Raw genomic sequence first — 21,001 nt, forward strand, 5'->3', positions numbered from 1 at the left:
TAATGTTTCATTGACTTTATTGTGGAAGTATTCACATGAACCATAGTCTTCAAGATTTTTAAAGTGTTTGACTTTAGTTGCCCCATCTTAAACATTATTACTGATAAGACTGGGTTTTTCCAATACTTAACCATCACTGATGAAAAATGGCCATATGTAGAGTAAATCAAGCCATGACTTAAGTTTAATGTGGGCTTGGGAAACCTGCCCACTATACAACTAGCTCTACTTTAGGTAAGCTTTATAGATCTTCTTCACTCTAGCCAGTTCTTGTTCATTTGGTTCTATGTTGCCATACCACGAATACCAAGGTTCACCCACGGTGTAAGTAGCTGGGGGAGGTGTACGGCCGACTGCTCCATGGGAATTTGAATAGTCCGCTCCAGAGTAGTCCACAAAAGGTAACTGGGAGGGAAGCAAGCCTGAAAGAAATGCATTCTCTCAAAGAACTTAAATATTTAAATATGCACAAAGCAATTGTGAAGTTTCCTTACCATGAGCTCTTGCAGTTTCAACTGCCTTGTTAAGTAGTTTCTGCTGTTTCCTGCACACTCCTGCAAATGAATGAAAGGTGCTGATTAAGAAGTAGGGCTGAAAAGAAATGTAAAAAAAAAAACACCCATAGAGGTCTTCTCTTTTATTATAAAATTTGAATTATTACCAGTCCTAGTAGAATCATATACAAGTCCTGTGTAAGGACTTACAAACTGCTGCAACAGGTTCACATTCTGCAGAAGCAAACATATTTTAAAAGAGGCACATAAAAGAACATGTTAAAAATGTAATTTACTCGTCAATATGATGACTAATAAGTGTACAAACCTGGTAATGGATGATGATGTTTGTATCACGGCAGATTGGACAAGGGTTCCCACATCTTTTATTTTTCCTCTGTTGAAATATAAAAATCAACTGCCAGTAACTATATGTATACATCAACTAAGCAGGTTTACATGTGACTACCGAAATAACCAACATAACTATGTATACAATCACTCACGATACAAGTCTTCCTTGTCTTCTGAGGAGGTATTCCACCTTTGTGGTTCCGTCTGTAGTCAGCCCACACAGCTTTTAATCCATACCGCTCGGCATACTCTGGAAAAAAAAAAAGGTTGTAGTAAAAGCTGTCAAATGCACATTTAAACATAAAACAAGATAGTAGCTAGTACCTTCGCTTTCCAAGTACTCCCATGGTCTGTCTATGTAACGCGACAGCGCCTCTATGGATTCAAGTTCAGGGCCATCGATTCCATCAGATTTCAAATTAGCAGAACAGAAAAAGTGTCGTACGGCAGGAGCAATAAACGGTATCCTTATTTTCTGAAATAAAATACAGCTTTTCATTAATCAAAAACAGCAACTTGGCTGGCTTGCTATCGACTCATTTGTCAGCAGCTAGCGCTAGCTATATGCTAGTTAACATTAACAAACGTGCAACAACCTTAAAACATTTTAAGTTTGAAAAACTGGTAAATGCCAACTGTTCGTGGTATTTTAAAACAAACCTGGGCTTGGCGAGTTCGTTGAAAAACAACGGGAAAGATGCGATAAGCAGCTCTCACGATGTTTTGTGTGGAGGTTGCCATTTTGTCTTTTAAGTGAGTCCCGGTGGAGAGGTTAAAGTTGAACGTAGACGAAGCATGCAATATACGTAATTTAACCAGAATAATAATAGTATTTTTTACATTTTCATTCATCGCCTTGCCGCATATGTTGTAGGCGAATCTTTTCTACTTTGATTTTATATATATATATATATATATATATATATATATATATATATATATATATATATATATATATATATATATATATAAACTTTTTTTTTTCTGACAGTGAGATTTGACCCGGTTTAAACTGTGTAACTCACATATACTCGTGTAACTTGATATTTGTATTAATTATATAATGCTTTATAACTCTTGTAGAACTATAGGGCATTTTTGCACTGAAAAAAAAACCACGCCGTTGAATAGTGTATGATGGGGGATGGGTTGTCCTTGACTAAGAGAAAGGTCATGTCGAGAGAGCGCGTGATCTGCATATTGTGCTATTGCGCACGCCCGAATGCGCGTTCGCGGAACGTGCCATGACGTAAAAAGCGTCACGAGTATATATATCGAGGCACACCCTTCTAGATCATTCCTGGATTTGTCTGAGGTAAGTAAGGGTTCGGAGGTGGTTTTCACGACTTTTTTGAACGACGCATATAATTATTTTAAGCGTTCTTGCTCGTATTCCGTTTGGACTTAAATGTTGATACATGTAAACGCTTTTGGTATAGTTTTGAGTCTTCAGTCGTTTCCCATTTATCGTATTATTTTTATAATCGACGTTTATTCCTGTTCTTTGTTGCAGGTTTAAAACTGGTCTCACTGAAGATCTGGCGTCGAGGATTTTTCAACTGTGTATGAAGATCAAAACCCCAAAAAACATGTTTTTTCTACTCGAGTAACGGACATTTGCTTACTATTTTTTGGCTCCAGATTGTTCAAGAAGGAAAAGATAGATTATAGCCACCACAATCCCGCCCATTAAGACATTTTTCAGCCATAATGATATAAAGACATAACAGTTTAGGCTCTTAAACTGTTAAATTCTGAAAATTGTTGCTGTTAAGCACAATATATAGGTACCCGAGACGCAGAGGAGATTTATAAATAGTAAGTGTTTTTCAAACCAATTTGAATCGAAATTTAAGAGCTAATCATTTGTTTTGGAAATGATTTAAAACAAAAGAGGCATCTCTAGCTAACGTAACTCAGTTAGCCCTTAAAGGTGGCAAATATAAAATTCAGTATACAGATAAAGCGAGTAAGCTAGCTAGCGTATGAGCTCACACTGCAAAGTTAGCAGTGGCGGAAAGCCCTGTTTCTCTTTGTGTGTGAGACGGATTTGCAATTCTAGTAATTAAGGATATATATATAAGCTAGCGATCGCTTCTCATAAGCAATCTGTACATAAAGATTGCCACAACATAGGATGTCTAAATTTGTGCTAATTTGATCGAAAGGAGAGCTCATTGGAACAACGCAATCTACACATAAAGATTGCAAGTTGGCGACTGGATGTAGTCGAACGGGACGTGCAAGGGCTGAAAAGCAACGTATTTTTCTATCGTTTGATATTGGCGAACCTTGGTAGTATGAAATAAACCTCCCATTAAGGATATACGGCACTCTTGATATAAAGATTGCGTCTGTGCCTATTATGATTAGCAAGCGGTTGAGGTTAGCCGTGAAATGCCGAGTAGAATAGGCTATTTGTCTAGTCGATTTTTTGCTCTAATATGGCGGACAGGTTGTCCTTTGCTGGGATCACTGCAGGCAATGGTGGCTTTGTTTTTGAAACTAGGCTGTATTTATTTGCTCAGCTCGGTTGTCTGGTATTGTCTGTCGTAGCCAACCAAAGTACCCATTTCTATTTTCCGCGAGTGCTTAAATTGCAAGCGTGAATGCATGTCGGATGAAATTACCGTAACTACTTTTGAGCATTTATTTGTATTTCAAGATGGCACCCGAGCTTCTTCTTCAACACAGTTCCTTGTTTCGAGCTCACTTGACATGAATTGGTTAACAAAAGAGGGCAGAGCTTAGACCAGCATCGAGCGAATCAGAGGACTCGCGAGTCGTTCTCTGGCGATCTTACGGATGCAGGAGTCCGACAGATGGCGAAAAAGAGCTCTAATCTGCGACGGCTCCCGTTATATAATGGGGCCTTTAGTGCAATATATTGTGCTGAATGTCAAATATTTTGTCATGCCGAATTATTCTGAGTAATTTCAAAAACATGGTGAAACATACAGAAGAGGGCATGACGGACAGTTTCTACTAAATCCCAGATAAAATAGGTAATGATGCCTAAGCAGAGGATTTACAGTGGGGGTGCAAAGAGCAGCACTTTCACGTCTGTGATGCAGTTCAAAAGATATTTAATGTTTTGGCAACTAAACCAGCGGATTCTGTTCATGAAAAACTCCAATTCGTTTTCCCTCAGTGGTGGCCATATTGATCAATATGATAGTTGGTTTCAGTGTAAATACATTGGTTTTCAGAATAATTGTCACTTGTTTACTGTGTTTACGTTTGTAACAGTTGTGACGTTTTCAGGAATTGTGTGTAATGTTCCATGTAATGGAGTTCTGAGACTATAAAAACTTCAACAACAACACTTTTCCGGGTAAGACAAAACCTGATTTCTCACATGACATTTGTCCGATTACAAATTAGTTTGATTTTATTTTCATTCAGTTTCTCTACATATAGGCCAACATTATCATCACCCTCGGGAAATAAGCATACGACAAGACTATACAGAATAATTCGCTAGTAAAAGTTTGCATGCCGGACCCCAGTCTGTATATAGAACGTGGAGCAGTCGTAGTTATTTTTTATTTATATTTTTGTTTGTTTATTTATTTTTCAATTAATTATTTTTTTTTGTATGTGTGTAATGTTGGCCACACGTTTTCGGTGTAGTAACACACGCAAGTTTCGCCAAATGTTGGATTCGAAGGTCTTCGTTCAGCTTAGGCTGAGCAGCTGCGGAGTCTTAAAGAGTAACGCCCATGTGTGGGCGGGGCAAACTTGACGTCTGCACTCTTCGCCACTCCACCCCTTTCGCGTATGCGTTAGATCGCTTCTTCAAAAAGCATGGTTTCGTAATAAGCTTCACGGGTTGTAAAGTGGACACAATCACGTAAAGTGCTGACGCAGTTCGTTTTTCTGTTCATTTACCTTGTAATTAATTATAGTGTTATTTTCAACAAGCATATCTAACGAAATTATTTTATATTCTACTTTTAGTTATTTTCAACATCTGGGTTTGAAACTTCTGGCAACACTTGTAAACCCCTACCACATGACCCGATTTAGTCATAATTTTAGCCACAAGATGGAGACAGATCAGTTCCACAAAGACCTTAACGAATAAACCAAGAGCATTTTCATTTAAAAACGTATGTAAATTTGTTTAATCAATACAGAGCAATTCATAGTAAACTTGTATATAAATAAATTTATTTCAATATTCACATTGAAGGATGTTAGTTTTGTGCCTTCAAGTTTGTATGCCTCAAAGTTTAAATCTTAGAGAAAGGATTAGTCCTGTTCACTGATACCAGGTGAGAGCTATGTTTTGTAAATCAGATTTGTATTTGAGACCATTTATATTCTGAAACAGGTTTGCTGCCAAACACAAGTGTGTTCTAGGTTGCTGGACTGACCAATCACATGCTTTCTTTTCAGTTTTTGTTTTTTTTTGGTAGTGTGTTTGTAAATATCAGAGATTAGACAATATATTTTCAGTGTGCCCATATATTTTTTACACAGAACATTCTGATGATGACGATCACAAATATTATGCCTATAGAAAGTCCTTGAATAAAAAAGTAACCCCTTTTAGCTTTACTTATGTTCTCCAATATTATTTTCATAGTTCTTTGTAAAAAAAATATTACAACTATTGTAAAACATTGCACATGACTGACTTGACATTCTGACAATGAAAAACAATGTATATATATATATGTAGGTAGGTATGTATGCATGCATATGTATGAGTGTATGTATATGTATGTGTGCATACGTATGTGTGTGTGTGTGTGTGTGTGTGTGTGTGTGTGTGTGTGTGTGTGTGTGTTTGTTTGTTTTACAGTAGGCTATATCTGTGTTGAGGAGCTTTACCATATAAAAAATACATGTATATGAACATATTATAAGGAGAGCAGGTGGGTCTCCTAGCAATAATATATTTTCAGAATTGTTTGTAGCCACACTGTCTCTTTAGAACAGCATATATCAGTGTTGAGATGTAATGTGTAATTTGCTTATCAGCCTTTACCAGAGTTTAAGATGTGTAGTATCATATAATTTATATAGTTTGTTGAAAACCTACTCAAATGCTAAAGGCTATATGACAGACTTGGGGGGGGGGGGGGGATAGGTGGTCAGGTTCATTATGCATGTAGTTTTTTCATACCATGCAAGTTTCAGTGTACTGTATTATTTTTGGCAATCCATGAATCAAAACAGATGTCAGTGAAACTTCGCATACACATTTCATAAAAAATGACATGTTGCTTTTATGTCAGAAGAGTAATTAAGATCATGAATAGAAAAGTCTAGAAAGTGCAGAAAGTCCTATGTTGACTATGCCACAGGACCCAAACTGTCTTTATCAGTGGTCATTCCCATCACTGTCTATCTCAAATCATGACTCAACTCTACTGACGTGATGTGTACTTTGACAGCTAAGCTTAACAGAAAGTTTTTCATCTGTACTGACTACATTTAAGGTAGCAATTATACTTGCAGTGTGCCTGATATGACTGGTCACGTGACTGTATTTCCTTGTTCATCGTTCTCTCCCCTGCTTTCTGAGGATTTAGTTGATGTGGTCATTCTAGTGCGGTGTACATTGGTGAGACTGATTGTGGTGGAATTAGTTGATTTTCACCCCGTGTGCATTTCCTTGTTCCAATGAGCTCCCTGTAACTTTTGCTGGTACATCATACTGCTTATCTTCAGCAACAGTGCCAGCTTCAGTGAGTCATGTCCTGCACAGATGTTCCCCCAGCAACAATCCGAGTAGTATTTGGATATGTTACCCATGGAAGGAATATATAAATGGCACTTAATCTCTCCCTCCCTCTCCCTGGTCTGTCAGTATCCTGTAATGGCGGTGGGCCCGGTAGACCCCAGGGAGGTGCTGAAAGGGGTGGAGGCTCTGCTTGGAAAGGATGGAGAGCTGCGCAGTCTGGAAGGTGTTGCCAAAGTGTTCAGGTGAGAAATGTGAAAACATTCATATATGCAAATCAGTTGGATAAATCTGTCAAATTGCTGATGATCCTCTGCTTATGCTGAGCCTAATTCCCCCATGTTTTCTTTACCATTTTTGGAACAGTCTCATGAAGGCCTCTCATAAAATGGTCAGTAGATGCATGTACCTCAACATCTTGCTGCAGACCAAGTCTCATGACATCCTTAATCGGTATGTTCAAGCATATATAATACTACCAATCAACAGTAACTTCCTTTTGTCTTCATTTGAAGAAAAAAGTTAATGTTGCACTTTTTCCTTTTGTGCCGAACTCTTTGATTCCACCCTATAGATTTATCCGTGTTGGTGGTTACAAGCTGCTGAACTCATGGTTGACCTACTCTAAGAGCACCACCAACACGCCCCTGCTACAGCTTATTCTGCTCACGCTCCAGAAGCTGCCCCTCACTGTGGACCACCTCAAACAGGTAGCTCTCCACTGCCAGCATTCTTCTGACACTGTGAGGCTGCTGACAAATATGTTTTGGTATTTATTTATTGATTTATGCTCTCTTTCACATCCTAGAATAACACAGCCAAGTTGGTTAAGCATCTGAGCAAGAGTGGGGAGACTGAAGGTACAGCCATTCAAATCATGCCTGTAATTCTATCACAAGCACTGTATGGCCTACTCACATGATTCTCCCTTGTGCGTTGTGGTTATTTTCATATGTTTTTACTCATATTTATTGTTTGTTTCTTACAGATCTGAGGAAGCTTGCCTCAGTACTTGTAGATGGCTGGATGGCCATTATTCGTTCTCAGAGCGTTACCAGTGGAGCCTCTCCCAATGGTAGTTGTTCCCTCTTCCAGTGTCCCTTTCCTCATTTATCTTCTTTGCTGCAGCGTTTTCATCACCCTCTTGTAGTGTTTTATGTTCACATTGACTTATTGCCTCAGCAATATGAATGCCATGTGAGCGCTTGTTGTTCACCACAATTGCTTTGTTTTTCAGACAAAAAACGAAAAAAAGAAGAGAGTAAAGTGCGTCCTGAGATAAAGGCTGGAGAGAAGGGCACAGATGAGGAGAGGAAGCGGGAAAAGCCAAAAGCCCATGCTCCCAGCCACGCCAAAATCCGCTCCACAGGTCTGTGCCTCCTAATCAGCCAATTTGTTTTCTAGAGAATTTATTTTTTATTACCTTTGGGAGTAAACATAATGTTTTTGGTGTTTTATGCTTAAAGTATTTGGGTGTATCTGAATTTTATATTAGAAAACAGATTCTATGGGCCTGTGTCCCTTTTTATTAATTTATTTTTGTATCTAAATTTCAATAGGTTTGGAAGTAGAGACCCCAACACCAGTTCCTACAAAAAAGGTCCCTACTGTGCCCCAGCTTGGTGACAAATACATAATCAAACCAGCTGTCCTTAAAAGGCCTAGGTGAAATAAAACATTTCCACTTTTCTTCTTGATTGTATTTGCTCCTCTCTGGACTTTTTTGTTGAACTTATGTCTCTGACACTTTTTTGTCCTCTCCAGTTCCTCTTTGTCTGATGCACCCCCTGTGGAGAAGAAGTATAAGCCACTAAACACCACCCCCAACTCTGCAAAAGAGATTAAAGTCAAGCTCATACCCCCACAACGTAAGCACTTGTTTAAAAAAACCCCCCACACATAATGTACTTAATGGTAATTATGCAGTGTCTTTTAATAACATTTCTATATTTGTACTGTAATGTTTTATACCATAAAATGTGGTGTTGGTCAATTATGATGTGCTTTTGGTTAATCTAAGATTATTCTAATGTAAGGTTTGATATAATCTTATTTGACACTTTGCCTTGCTGCCAGTATTAAATTTCTTGTAACTGTTCCACTATACCATTAGCTATGGAGAGCCCTGGGTTCCTTGATGCCCTCAATTCTGCTCCAGTGCCTGGAATTAAGATCAAGAAGAAGAAACCTAAGGCAGCCTCTCCTACCTCCAATAAGGTAGAATTAAATGTCCTGGATTAGAACAACTTTAACTGTTGTCTCAGCAAAATCTCACATTCTCTCCTCTGCCTACTCTAGTCTTACTCTTTTGTCCTCACCCCTCTTCTGTCTTTTCTGGCTCTGCTGCAGCCATGTCCATTTGACAGCAAGGCTCAGGTGTACTCCAGCTCACAGACCAAGCCTTCCTCCCCCGAGACTCCATCCTCTCAGACCCCTCCTCATGAACCTCAAGACCTAGAGCAGCCTGGCACACCTGTGCCCACAGAGGACCCCGAGGCTATGGACACTGGTGAGTTAGTGCACCGCTTTCATAGCCCACAGCCTCTGAGCTGTTGTTTGAACCCATGTGCAGGCCACACTTTAGCATGCTTACGTTTCTATCCCAGGGCGATCATTCAAACACTTATGTGTTCTTTTAGCTCCATGTATGTCATAAATGACAAATTAACAGAGTAAATTTTTCTTACTCTCTGTCTCCTCCAGGAGATAAACCCAATGCACTTTCAGAGCCACGTGGAGAGGAAGAGAGTCTGACAAAGAAAGGAAAGAAAAAGAAGACCGTCCGCTGGGCAGAAGATGATAACCTTAAAGAATACTTCTACTTTGACCTGGATGAGACTGAGAGAGGTAAGGAAGGAACCATGTCTCTCAGTGTTGATTGCTTCCAGAGTGCTTGTTTATGAGGTAATAAGTCATACCCTCTTTCCATTACCCTCAGTGAATGTCAATAAGATAAAGGACTTTGGTGAGGCAGCAAAACGGGAGCTGATGATGGACAGGCAGACATTCGAGATGGCCCGTCGGCTGTCCCATGACACCATGGAGGAGAGAGTGCCCTGGACTCCCCCGCGGCCTCTGACCCTGTCGGGCAGCCTGGTCATTCCGGGTGCCAACAGCAGTGAGAAGCTGACCCAAAGGGACAGGGAGATGGGCATCCTCCAGGAGATCTTCCTCAACAAAGAGAGGTGAGTGGCTACCTGCACTGTTACTTTTCAGGGGAATTTGACATTTATTGTGTTGTTTTGGCTCTCTCAGCCTTGCAGTCTAAGAGTGGATTGAAATGTTGCTGTCCCTCCCACTCTGTGTAGTGTTCCAGACAGCCCCCATGAGCCAGACCCAGAACCTTATGAGCCCATGCCCCCACGACTCATTCCCCTGGACGAGGTAAGATGCCTTCACTGCCTCCATTCACTCATGCTGCCTGTATAATGTAACACCTTCAGCTCAGAGCGAATTGTAACATTTAAAATCAAACTTAACGAGTTTCTCCCTGTGTGTGCTGACCCAGGACTGCACGATGATGGAAGACATGGAGTCGACTGACACCACTGCTTCGTCATGCCCTCCCTCTGCACCACAGGAGGGCTCTAAGCTGCCCCCTGTCCTGGCTAACCTGATGGGTAGCCTGGGCAATAGTAGTCGTAGCCCCCAGACACAGGGCAACGCGCCGCCGCCCAACAATCCCGCAGTGAACGTCCAGGAGCTGCTCAACTCCATCATGGTGGGTAAAGCAGTGTAGAGGTTGTCTAGTATTAACCTTCTTATTGCTACCTTAAGAATAACCTTCTTATTTCCCGTCTGTCTCTTTGGCTTCCAGCAGCTGAGTTGATTTTGTGATGTCTTTTTTTAGGGTGCACAAGGTTCTAACCAGTCGGCAGAGGATCTGATAAAGCAGCCTGATTTCTCAGACAAGATCAAGCAACTCTTGGGATCCTTACAACAGAACCAGAACCAAAATCAGAACCAGAACCCACCGGTCAATGCACCACCCAGTAAGCATCTCAGCCTTAATAAATCCAGTCACACTGAACCAGCTAGGAATATTTATATTTATTCAACTGTTTTTATTTGTTTGTTTGTTTGTTTTTAAACAAGAATATCACTATTCCAAACTAACAGTTTGCACTCATTCTCTCCCTTCCCCTTACAGTGAACACAGGTTTGCTAGGTCACGGCCCAGGCATAAACATGAACAACATGAACATGCAGATGCCCATGAATGGGGGCTACCCCCCCAATAAGCCCCCTGGCGGCCCTCATTTCAATCACCCACCTCCGCCCCACGGCCATGGACCCCCTTACAATGCAGGCAGTGGCCCTCGTATGATGGGGCCCCCACCTGGCCCCCAGGGGCGTGGCGGAGACAACGGCAACTACTGGGGCGATGAGTCCATGAGAGGCGGTCCCCACCGCGGAGGCCACTTTCACCGCGGCAGAGGAAGAGGAGACCAAGGATTTAGAGGAAGAGGTGGTCGAGGGGGTCCCCGAGGGGGTCATAACAACATGGGAGGTTAGTTAGTCTAATACAAGACCATAGAGTTTTAATTCAAAATTCTTAAAATGGTGTACAATTTGTATGTAAGCTAATCTTTAATTACATACTCTCTTTCTTTTCCTTAGACATGTCAAAGAGGCCAGTGTGTCGCCATTTCATGATGAAGGGAAATTGCAGATATGAAAACAACTGTGCATTCTACCACCCAGGGGTGAATGGTCCACCATTGCCCCCACAACATGGGCATTAATGTAAAACCACCCCTTCCTAACACACACTTCCACACAAGGGGGCAGTAAGACTCAAAATGCGCCTAAGAGACGTCTTGTGCCTGACTCAGAAGAGGAGGATGAACAGGATCAATGGTTTTAATTTTGTTGAGATGAAGCCATTTATTCCTCCTCAGTGTTTAAAGCTGCCTGACAAGAGATGAAGACACAAAGCACCAACCTGGCCCTGATATTACTGATTGTTTTTTTTCCTCTATATGGAAACGAAAGCTATGACTGGTTAAGATCTAAATATTCAACTCTTGAAATGTACTCAACCATATAGAGATTTGGTTCTGTCAGTGGAGAATGTTTAAGCACCGGCAGACACGGACTCTTCCTGTGACACTTTGTGTTTATCGAGATCATTTGTGTACATAATATATATTTTTGTGATTATATGTACTACAGTAACTGCTGAAGCTCGTGTCCCACTCATTCTATGACCACTATGAGGAAGCATTTTGTTTTGGACTGTAATGGCAGAGTTGTATTTCTCTGTTCCAGTGGTAATCCCTTTTATATTTTGGGGGGCTTTGAATTTGTTTTGGCACTACAAAACTTGGGAAGACCTGATGTGTTGCCATATAATCTCCACTGTGGAAGAAATGTGATTTTGAGGTTTTTTTTTGTTTGTTTTAAACACTGTGGAAGAGGACAAATAATTTGTTGTTCCCCTCTATACACAGGTTTAAACCCTTGGCTTGAAAAGCACCTTAATCTGTATTGTATGAAATGCCACACTCCCCAGCCACCATTCTTGGCCAAGCAGATTGGCTAGACACTTGGCACATATAAAGTTGAGGCTTCCTGCCTGTGTTTGTGGTGTTGGCAGAAAATCTCACAGGTCCTACAATGTATGAAAAAGGGGTTTACAAAGAGCATGCTTTGTAGGAACCCTGTTGTCCAGTATCGTTACTAAGGTGTTCATTAGATGCAGAAGAAAGGGAAGCACAAGCTTTTGGAACACTGTTAAATAATATGTCTGAGCCACATAAACCAAACTTATTTAAAGAAAAAAACCCTGATACATAGTGTGACAATCAAGGTGATTAGATTTCATTATTTTCAAGATAACATTCATGCTATCATTTCTTTCAGCGTATGTCCATGCACTCACTCACTCAGCTGTAAAGCATGACTGTGGAGTTCAGCTGTTAGTCGTGTATGGGTCACTGCTGAGTCATGTATCTCCTTGTCCATCAGTGTTCAACTGGGCCTGGCCTGGGCTTAGAACCACTCTCTGGGCCAACATTATCCAAAGTGTTTTCTGTGAAAACAGTGGCCTTTGCGTCTCTTCTGGGACTTTTTTTTTTTTTTCTTTCTTCCCTATGTTTTTATTTTCTTAAGTCTAGTAATTTTTCTTTTTGTCTCTATCCACTTGAGGCATTAGAGAGGTAAGTCAGTCTGTTGGTCAGAGTATAGTGCATAAACACATTTATAAGTATATACAAATATCTGTAAAGGGTTTTTCTACATGTGTTAATAAATGTTATAAAATTGATTTAGATGGAGATGTCATCACTGCAATATTTATAAGCTCAAACAACAAATGTTATTATATTAGTATTAGTTCATTTCTCTTGATGGGAGTTGTATGATGTCAACTCTTTCAAACCATATTCCAGGAATTTATTTTAAAAAGTAGTTATTAATGTTCACTCATTTTAATGACTGTTAAACCTCTAAAAATTGTTCATCAAAAAGGGATGTATTTGACTTCTGCACCTGCATGCTTTGCTAGCCAATAGCTATGGCTGAATTATGTCCTGCTCCCCCAATCAGATATCCTGCCATTTGCCTTCCTGGATGACATATCCGTGTTCTAAGGGCGGGACTGAGCAAAGATGACCGGAGCAGTGTGTGAACAGGAACGGCCCTTACTCCCCACCCTTGAAGACAAATATTGACATGGAGTAGAGAGAGCTTTTAAGCTAGAAGAGAATGAGTTTTAGTACACCTCAGCAAAGCTTTGATAACTATCAACACCCATTCATACTTCCATACCTCATACCTCCCTTTTGTGATCTCTAGAATGTCTATGCATCACAGCAACAGGTAGTTGTGTTCCATGATGATGGAACAAAATGCATTTAGTAGATGATGTACTATATACATTTATTAATTGCTATGTAATTTCAAATTTCCAGTATTAACTGGAAGAGTTAATACCCTTTACACTAAAAAGACATAATTTTCATTAAATTTCACACTGCAGTGTCAAAACTCTACCATGCACAATGCTTTGTTTCCAAACTTCAAAAGTAGATGTTCTATTCAATCCAAGGTCCATATCGTTTCATCAACCAGAAGATACCCAGTTTGCAGCATAAACAAAATTTTAAAAATTAAAGCACTTTTTTTCTAAAGGAAAGGGAGAGAACAGCATATCAAGCTCACTCATTCTGCTGCCATGGTATTGGTTTGTCAAACAGGCCTGGAGATGTTTGAGCCCAGGACAAAGACAGCATTGATCCACAGTGGTCACATTATCCCAGAACCCCAGCAAGGAAAGGCCTTTGTCAGCCCTGAATCACAGCATTATTCCTTTAGAGAGGTGGATCACTTAGGATGTGCACATTCACTTTCTGCTAGAACGTGAAATGGATTGTTGGCTCTTGTAACCCATAATAAACTCTTTAACTACATTATTTCACTGCTCTTTTAAGATATGACATCTTAGTTTATATTATAAGCCAGCATAAAACAAATAAAAACCTTCTCTGTGAAAATTATTTTTGTCATCCCCATGCATTAAGAATAAAATCAGCATTACAGGAACAAAAAGTTTAAACCTTTAACATTTAAAGTTTAAAACCATAAAATGTCCAGGAAGTTATGGGGTGAAATCCAAACAAACAAAATAACAGCAGCAACCTTTTGTCATTAAAGGAGCAAAAATTGTAAGGACACGTCAATCTTTACAAAGTGCATTAACGGTCAAGCAACTTCCTTCTTAAGTGTCCCGTTCTGTTTGGGGGATGGGCTTTTAACAGTTGATTCCATCCAGTTGCCGTGGACACGAATACATTAAAGTTCTGTACATAAAACACACCCAACAGTTTACCAGGGAGAGAGTGAGAGAGTTATTGGTTTCTTTTTAAAATACATTTATATATGAGGGCAAAATAAAGGCCTAGAGGAAGTCCCTTTAAAACTATTTCCAGTCTGTGTGCCTAGTAAAGTAAAGGAATAAACTAACTCATTAGCTGTGACTCTCAACCTCAGCAAACAGTGCTCATTCTTATGTCCTCCTCTTACATTGTTAAAGCAATGATGGGTGAAATGTTAGGTTCAAACACCAGCTGGGACTATGCCAAGCACCCCAAAAAACTCCAGTCCAAAGACTGTCACTCCAGTGCAAGGATGTAATGATTCCAGAAAAATTCCAGATTTGTATTATTCATCTTCATTATAAGATGATAACTAATATCTATGTATGTATGCTACATATATATCATCTTGTAACTTATATTGATTTTATTATATAACAAACAATAAACAGAAACAAATCGGTGCATTATTTGTTGATAACTGATTTACATATTTAGTTTTATTAAAGTTGTTATATTCAGAATGCAGTACATAACTTATTAGACTAAACTCATCTCATCATAGATAAGATCTGAGCCAATCACAAAAGGCCTAATCACTGGACTCTCCAAGTTGAATTTCATTACAATATGCTGACCTGTCCTTGGACCAGAGCCAAAATGCACTTTCATTTCAACCTATTAAGGAATACCCAGCTTTAAAAATCCCTTTATTGTTGCATGTTATTGAACCAATAATTCACAACAATTGCTTTAACATATGAAACATTATTAATGTACATATGTAGAGGAATAGTCTTAGCATAGAACAGGAAAGCACCCAGGTCATTGAATCACACATTCCAGAAGAGGAGCGCAAAGGGGGAGGGACAAGCAGGTGCATAGGTGTATAAATGCCCCTCAGGTGAGGGAATAACTCTGCAACAGGACCGAGAGCCTGAGTGTAAACACACACCAGAGAGACACCAGAGATCAGGTGAGAATACTCCACATCCACCAAAACTTCCTTTTTTCTACTTATGTATGTTTCACTGCTGCTTTTTGGACACTTAATTCATTTGCTATTTGTAGCCAATATATATAATTTTTTGGTATAATTTCTACAGCATGGAATGTGGTTTAATGTCTGCTGTGCTGCTGTTTTCAGGAACGTTTGCAAGACAGAAAAATGACTTTCATTTCAGCCTTTTCTAACAGCTGTATGATGACTGATTTTTTTCTGACCAGCTGGGGAAGATGACTAGACAATTGTTGACAATATTTTTGGTCCTGGTGACCTTGAGCTCTACCATGGGCAAGACAGAGAAGCAAGCCGCTGTCAAGAAAGAGAAGAGAGTCCCCCAGACTCTCTCTAGAGGTGAGCTGCGCTTTTTCACTGCATGTATGCATATTTGTAGCATCAGTAGTATGTTCAGTGAGAACCCTTGGACTCTGAGTCTGAGGATCAAGGTTTTTCCTATTTGCTACTTTCATAATTTTAACAACAAAGGGCAAACATATATTATGTTAGGTCTACATAAGTGGTTTTGTTTTGCACCATTTCCCTTGGAGGATGGGGTGATCAGCTGATTTGGGCGCAGACATATGAAGAGGCACTTTTCTGGGCACGCTCACAGTGAGAACCCAACCTTCACTTTTCTACTGTATTTGGTTTAATTTAATTTGATGCTGCCTAATTCAGCGCAGTATCCTTTGGTGGTGCGTGCAGTTGCTTTATGTACCCTGAGTGCAAGGAGCGTTTTTTAATCAACAAAACTACTTCCACAGGAACAAGCCTCTTATGGTCATCTTCCACTTGGATGACTGCCCACACAGCCAGTGTAAGACTTTAATTTCAGCTAACAGGGCATTCGGCTGTAGCCTTCTTCCTTAAGATTCATTCCCTTCTGCTGTTTTATGTCTGTTAATGGATTATGGATTATGTGCACATTTTAAATTATTAGAGCAGTTCCTCAAACTTTAGGAAAGCAAATATTTGTTCTTTTACAGCTCTGAAGAAGGCTTTTGCTGAGGACAAAGAGATCCAGAAGCTTGCTGATGAAGACTTTATTCTCTTGAACCTGGTGGTGAGTTTTTAACTTATTTTATAATAATGAAAAAGATGTTTAAGCCCAGGACATAATAAGGAAAAGGGCATGTTTATGCTAAAGAAATACTCTGAAGAAAATGTATATGCTTTTAAATCTGATATTGGATTTTCTTTTTTTAAACAGTATGAAACCACAGACAAGCATTTGTCGCCTGATGGGCAGTACGTTCCCAGAATCCTCTTTGTTGGTGAGTGTACCACATGCAAGAGATATGGTCTGTCCGATTGTGATAAGGCATCTTTCTTTTACAAAAGACTAACTGAATAATTCCTGTTTTTCTTCAGACCCCTCAATGACTGTTCGTGCTGACATCACTGGCCGCTACTCCAACCGCATGTACGCCTATGAGCCAAGTGACCTGAAACTCAGTAAGTGGAAGAAAAAACTACTCACTCAGTTCAAACTGTAATTCAGTGTTTCGCATACCCAAAAATCTTTATATGAGCATTACAAAAGTCATTCCAACAAGTCATAACTGCTCTATTTTAGGCACTGACATTTTTATTCATTCTAACAGTGTTGAGCAACATGCAGAGAGCCAAGAAATTCCTGAAAACAGAACTATGAAATGAAAGGAGATGATGCCTTTGGTCCCACAGTGGATGTTCATCCCACTGAGTGCTTATGTTTGTTGTTTACTGATGTAAAGAAACGCACTGTAAATCTCTAAATTCACTTTAGACATGTTCATTTGACCTAATGTTACTGTCAGTCTTAAAGAGCTTTTCATCTAATGTACTGCATCAGTGATGCACTCTTTTTTGAATAAATAAAAAATAAACTGCTTCAAACATATTTGTGTTGGCATTCCTACTGGTAAATGAAATGGGGATAATATAACTTAGGAAAACAAAAAATAGCTAAAATATGCCTCCAGGAATTGGAGCATGTTTCATTAATTTACAGCATGCATTAAGTGTGCAGGTCTGGCCTATATCCTGCAAGGAGGAGCCAGTGAAACCAGTGAGGTGCCTTCCTGAGTCACACTGTTGCTTGGTTACCGTTTTGCAGCCCAAAGCACCTTTTGTTCTCCAGGGAGTTTCTTGGCTACACAAAGACTCGTGTGTCAGTCACTGATTGGCTGGAAGGATTGAGGAAACCTTTTTTTGTAAGAAATGTCTGACTTAGCATAAGAAAAGAAATCTAAACTCCAAGCCCTAATGGCAACCCTGTCATTATGTAGAATAAAAACTGGTCTGAACAGAACATCAAATTATCCATGTCCTCTTTATTCTTTTGTGTGATTTTTTTAAGTGTGAGTGCATAGTTCACAGAACCATAGGGTATGGATGCAGGCTGCTAAGAAAAGGACAAAACCAAACTTTGGGCAGTGACATATGCACAAATGTGTGTGTGTGCGCGCACATGCACAGACTTAATAAAAAGATTGCATAAAACATTCAATTATTACATGAAATCTGCCATTGCCAACCTATGTGTCAAATTAAGATCATTCAGCTAAAAGGGTTTTCAAGATTGCATTGTTCTGTTAATTGATGAATATTTTTTTTTTTTTATCATATTCAGGTATGCAAAAAAGAAAATAACCAAGTCTACAAAAACCATGCACAAGTTTATATAAAATACACATTACCTGCCAAAAAAGAAAAAGAAAGAAAAGCGTGATGACTTATTGCATTCACATGATCTGTATCTTCTGGGTGACTGATATTGTGCATGTACACAGAGTACTCTATCCATGTGTTAGTTCGGCATAGTGCAATAAAGGAAACTAATTACCTAGATTGTAGGAATTAAAAACAGTGTTCATCCAATCAATAGACACCTGGCCCAACTGGAATATAAATATGGTCATGCACACACACACACGTCTTAGTCATCATAGCCCATTTTACTGTATGTAATACAGTGATTGTTTTTTTCTCCACATTCTGATGTCCATATTTTAGATTGATCTTGGAGATGCTCATTCCTTTAGCCCATAGGTGTGACAAGTGTCTACTGCATAAGGTAAGGTCTCAGTTCCAGTATTGCAATTGGTGTAGTAGTAGCTCAATTCAGAAACAACTTCAAACAAAATTATACCATCATAATACACAGAACGTCTTTTGCCTCAGCACAATGCACTTTTAAAAACTGACGTCCACAGAGCAGCAAAACTAGCACTGATCTTCATTTCAGAGAAAGACACACTTCTTGTCCCTTACAGAGCTCCAGCAACATGTCCAGTGGTTAGACATATGAACAGGACAGACCAAAGGAAGTAACTGTGACAGCTACTCTATGGATTACAGAAAGGCACTGGGGTTGGCCCGTGGATCTTTTTGGTTCCTGTACCTGTATGTTAACCACACTGCCAGGATCTGAAAGAGGCAGACAAAGAGAAATAGTTACTTGTTCACAAATGGAGCATACCAGCGTCAGAAGAGCAAATGAAAATTTCAGCTTTGAATGCCACAAAAGGTATATTCCGCTAACAATAAAACATCTGAATGACAGACTAGGTGCAGAAAGTCCTACAGTGGACTGTGAAGAAAACATGTCCAGATAAGATGATGGGAAAGAAATAGAAAAAGAGGAGAAAACCAGAGGGAAGTCAAGGGTTACAGGAGGAGGCTGCTCACCTCTGTGAAGCTGAAGAAAAGGCCAGTCTCTCCCACGAAACGTAGCACCTCACCCACATGCTCCTGAAGCTTCACCGCACAGGTGTTACAAGTTGCATGAGGGAAACAGGCCTGTACGGGGCGGCATGACCAACAAGTGCAACCAATTTGTACTTTTCTGGAATAGATCATGTGAACAGATGCTCTCCTAACCACAAACCCAGTGCATGATCTCAGACACTGCCTGATGCTATCCGGACTTAAATTACATCAACTTTGTATGTGGTTGCATGTTTCAGTAAGTGGGCTGACATTTAGCAGCACCACACATAAAATTATACTATCTTATTATCCTTCTTCTTAGTATTATGATAACTTCTTGTTCATTTTTTTTAAAGTATTCCAGATTTAAACCTCACAACACAAGGAAAACTGGAGAAATTAAATGAGACTTTCATAAATATATGATTATAGCTATATCTACGTCTATGAAAGCACAAAATAATGATCTCCAGTTAGTAGTTAAAAGTGATTGGAGATGTAATGAACATGTTCAAGCAACAGCCCCCTGTTTGATCCCACCAAGGAGAAGAGGCAAGTGAAGAGTCCTAGAAGTCTCAAAGTATCAGTCAGAAACCCCAAATGTGAGTGTCCACGGATTAAAGGTCAATTACCTTGATCAGACGACAACTGAAATTTCAAGTTTTGATACAATACTATGAAAAGCACCAATGTTCAACACCATGTTCATTACACAGAGGTGGATGAGAACTAAAGTGAGATGAAGCTTATGTTCACACAGTCAAAATGCAGACAAAATGGCACAAATAAAAATAGCAATGCATGTACACACACTATATGTGTCTAAACAAAAGTGAGCAGGATCTGCACATCTGATATGGGAAGAGGTGATACTACAGAAAATGCATTTCTTTTGTCAGAACCAACATGTATAATAAAATCTATATTTTTGACAACAGTATTAGACAAAAGAAAAGATTTAGAGATACAAATAATTGTGACAAACCTACATATTTTTTGGAAAATTCGTGGAAAATCGAGATAAACAAAAAAGGTAATTATACATAGAATTTCTTCATGATGATTACTGATTACGGATGTTAATAGATCTAGAGGGCAACAGAAATAACTAAATAACCTCTGACAGAACTGCCATTATGTCAAACTGAGTTACAATGCCATTAAGTTAAATTATGCACAGGCAGGTGTGTGCATTTGAATTACAGCAGTGCAGGTCTCATTGATAGCCATGTGGTAAAATCCACAGCAGTTGAGGTTCTTCTCCACATCCATCTGTGTGAACTTTGAGTTGTTCCAGCCCACCTCCAACAGCTCACTCTAACACAGACAGACAGACAGACACAAACACACACAAAAATGCAAAGAAAAGCCTGCATTTACCCCAGTATTTCCTCCTCAAAGAACACCAATCACACAGATAACAGCAAGAGTTTAAATGTTTACACTAATACTTATTAGCACGCAAGGTTTCTAAAAAAAATACACTGTTCTGTAAAACTCTAATATGCTTAGATAATTGCACACACTGCTACCAGGAAAACTGGTGCAAAAAATCCAAACTGCAATTCTTCCCTTTCTTTCACCACTGTATGCAATGCCATGCCGTAATTGCCCCTAATTAATTAACTTTATGCTTTTGATGTCTGTGAAGCTGATGTGCACTTAAGAAAGGGCTTATTCTTGAGGGAATGCTTATATTTCTGCATTATGAAGGTTGTGGTTGATGGCATGAGAACTCAGAGCATCTGTACTTGCTGTTCTTTGTTGATGGTCAGGCACACACTGGACACACAGAACTGGACCACAAAAACTAGGAACAGGGTGATCATGTACTAATACCAGCCATTAAGGAAGGTAAAGAAATAGTTCAGTTTAGCATGCAGGAAGTCAAACAGAACAATGGGCATTTCCATCCTTTCCCTTTGGCAAACGTTTAACTGAGTGTTTG

General features: G+C 39.5%; 4 protein-coding genes across 7 annotated transcripts in view; 2 read left to right on the top strand and 2 right to left on the bottom strand.

The window, feature by feature from the left end:
- Nucleotides 1-1,626, bottom strand: mrps18b (mitochondrial ribosomal protein S18B). The gene is made up of 7 exons (XM_026995654.2): nt 1,509-1,626; nt 1,173-1,323; nt 1,001-1,098; nt 823-891; nt 662-728; nt 495-554; nt 1-422 (listed from the first exon to the last, which is right to left on the bottom strand). The coding sequence occupies exons 1-7, from the start codon at nt 1,587-1,589 to the stop codon at nt 226-228; spliced, it is 723 nt and encodes a 240-aa protein (XP_026851455.2). The 5' UTR covers nt 1,590-1,626; the 3' UTR covers nt 1-225.
- A 553-nt stretch (nt 1,627-2,179) lies between these two features.
- Nucleotides 2,180-12,808, top strand: ppp1r10 (protein phosphatase 1, regulatory subunit 10). 2 transcript variants are annotated; one of them, XM_026995651.2, is made up of 18 exons: nt 2,180-4,182; nt 6,670-6,785; nt 6,907-6,993; nt 7,115-7,250; nt 7,349-7,400; nt 7,529-7,615; nt 7,778-7,909; nt 8,100-8,205; nt 8,305-8,408; nt 8,654-8,757; nt 8,890-9,049; nt 9,244-9,387; nt 9,479-9,725; nt 9,849-9,924; nt 10,049-10,261; nt 10,391-10,532; nt 10,691-11,050; nt 11,161-12,808. In XM_026995651.2, exons 2-18 carry the CDS (start codon nt 6,679-6,681, stop codon nt 11,283-11,285), a joined length of 2,382 nt encoding a protein of 793 aa, XP_026851452.2. In that variant the 5' UTR covers nt 2,180-4,182; nt 6,670-6,678; the 3' UTR covers nt 11,286-12,808. The 2 variants fall into 2 exon arrangements, with proteins under 2 accessions (XP_026851452.2, XP_026851451.2); XM_026995650.2 differs by having other exon boundaries at nt 2,181-2,666.
- A 2,486-nt stretch (nt 12,809-15,294) lies between these two features.
- agr2 (anterior gradient 2) lies at nt 15,295-17,238 on the top strand. Its single transcript, XM_026995670.2, has 8 exons — nt 15,295-15,333; nt 15,585-15,714; nt 15,909-15,972; nt 16,125-16,177; nt 16,347-16,423; nt 16,571-16,634; nt 16,732-16,815; nt 16,965-17,238. The coding sequence occupies exons 2-8, from the start codon at nt 15,594-15,596 to the stop codon at nt 17,012-17,014; spliced, it is 513 nt and encodes a 170-aa protein (XP_026851471.1). The 5' UTR covers nt 15,295-15,333; nt 15,585-15,593; the 3' UTR covers nt 17,015-17,238.
- A 417-nt stretch (nt 17,239-17,655) lies between these two features.
- tspan13b (tetraspanin 13b) overlaps nt 17,656-21,001 on the bottom strand; it is a 5,172-nt gene continuing 1,826 nt past the window's right edge. For 2 of the 3 annotated variants that reach the window (XM_026995668.2, XM_035529443.1), the window contains exons 3-6: nt 20,805-20,885; nt 20,257-20,370; nt 19,033-19,143; nt 17,656-18,771 (exon numbers count right to left, since the gene is read on the bottom strand). In XM_026995668.2, coding sequence (XP_026851469.2) covers nt 18,697-18,771; nt 19,033-19,143; nt 20,257-20,370; nt 20,805-20,885 — 381 coding nt within the window. In that variant the 3' untranslated portion in view covers nt 17,656-18,696. The remainder of the gene's footprint in view (nt 18,772-19,032; nt 19,144-20,256; nt 20,371-20,804; nt 20,886-21,001) is intronic. The other variant, XM_026995669.2, reaches the window with a different exon arrangement.

This window comes from Electrophorus electricus, chromosome 8, assembly GCF_013358815.1.
Source record: "Electrophorus electricus isolate fEleEle1 chromosome 8, fEleEle1.pri, whole genome shotgun sequence".
Lineage (NCBI taxonomy): Eukaryota > Metazoa > Chordata > Actinopteri > Gymnotiformes > Gymnotidae > Electrophorus > Electrophorus electricus.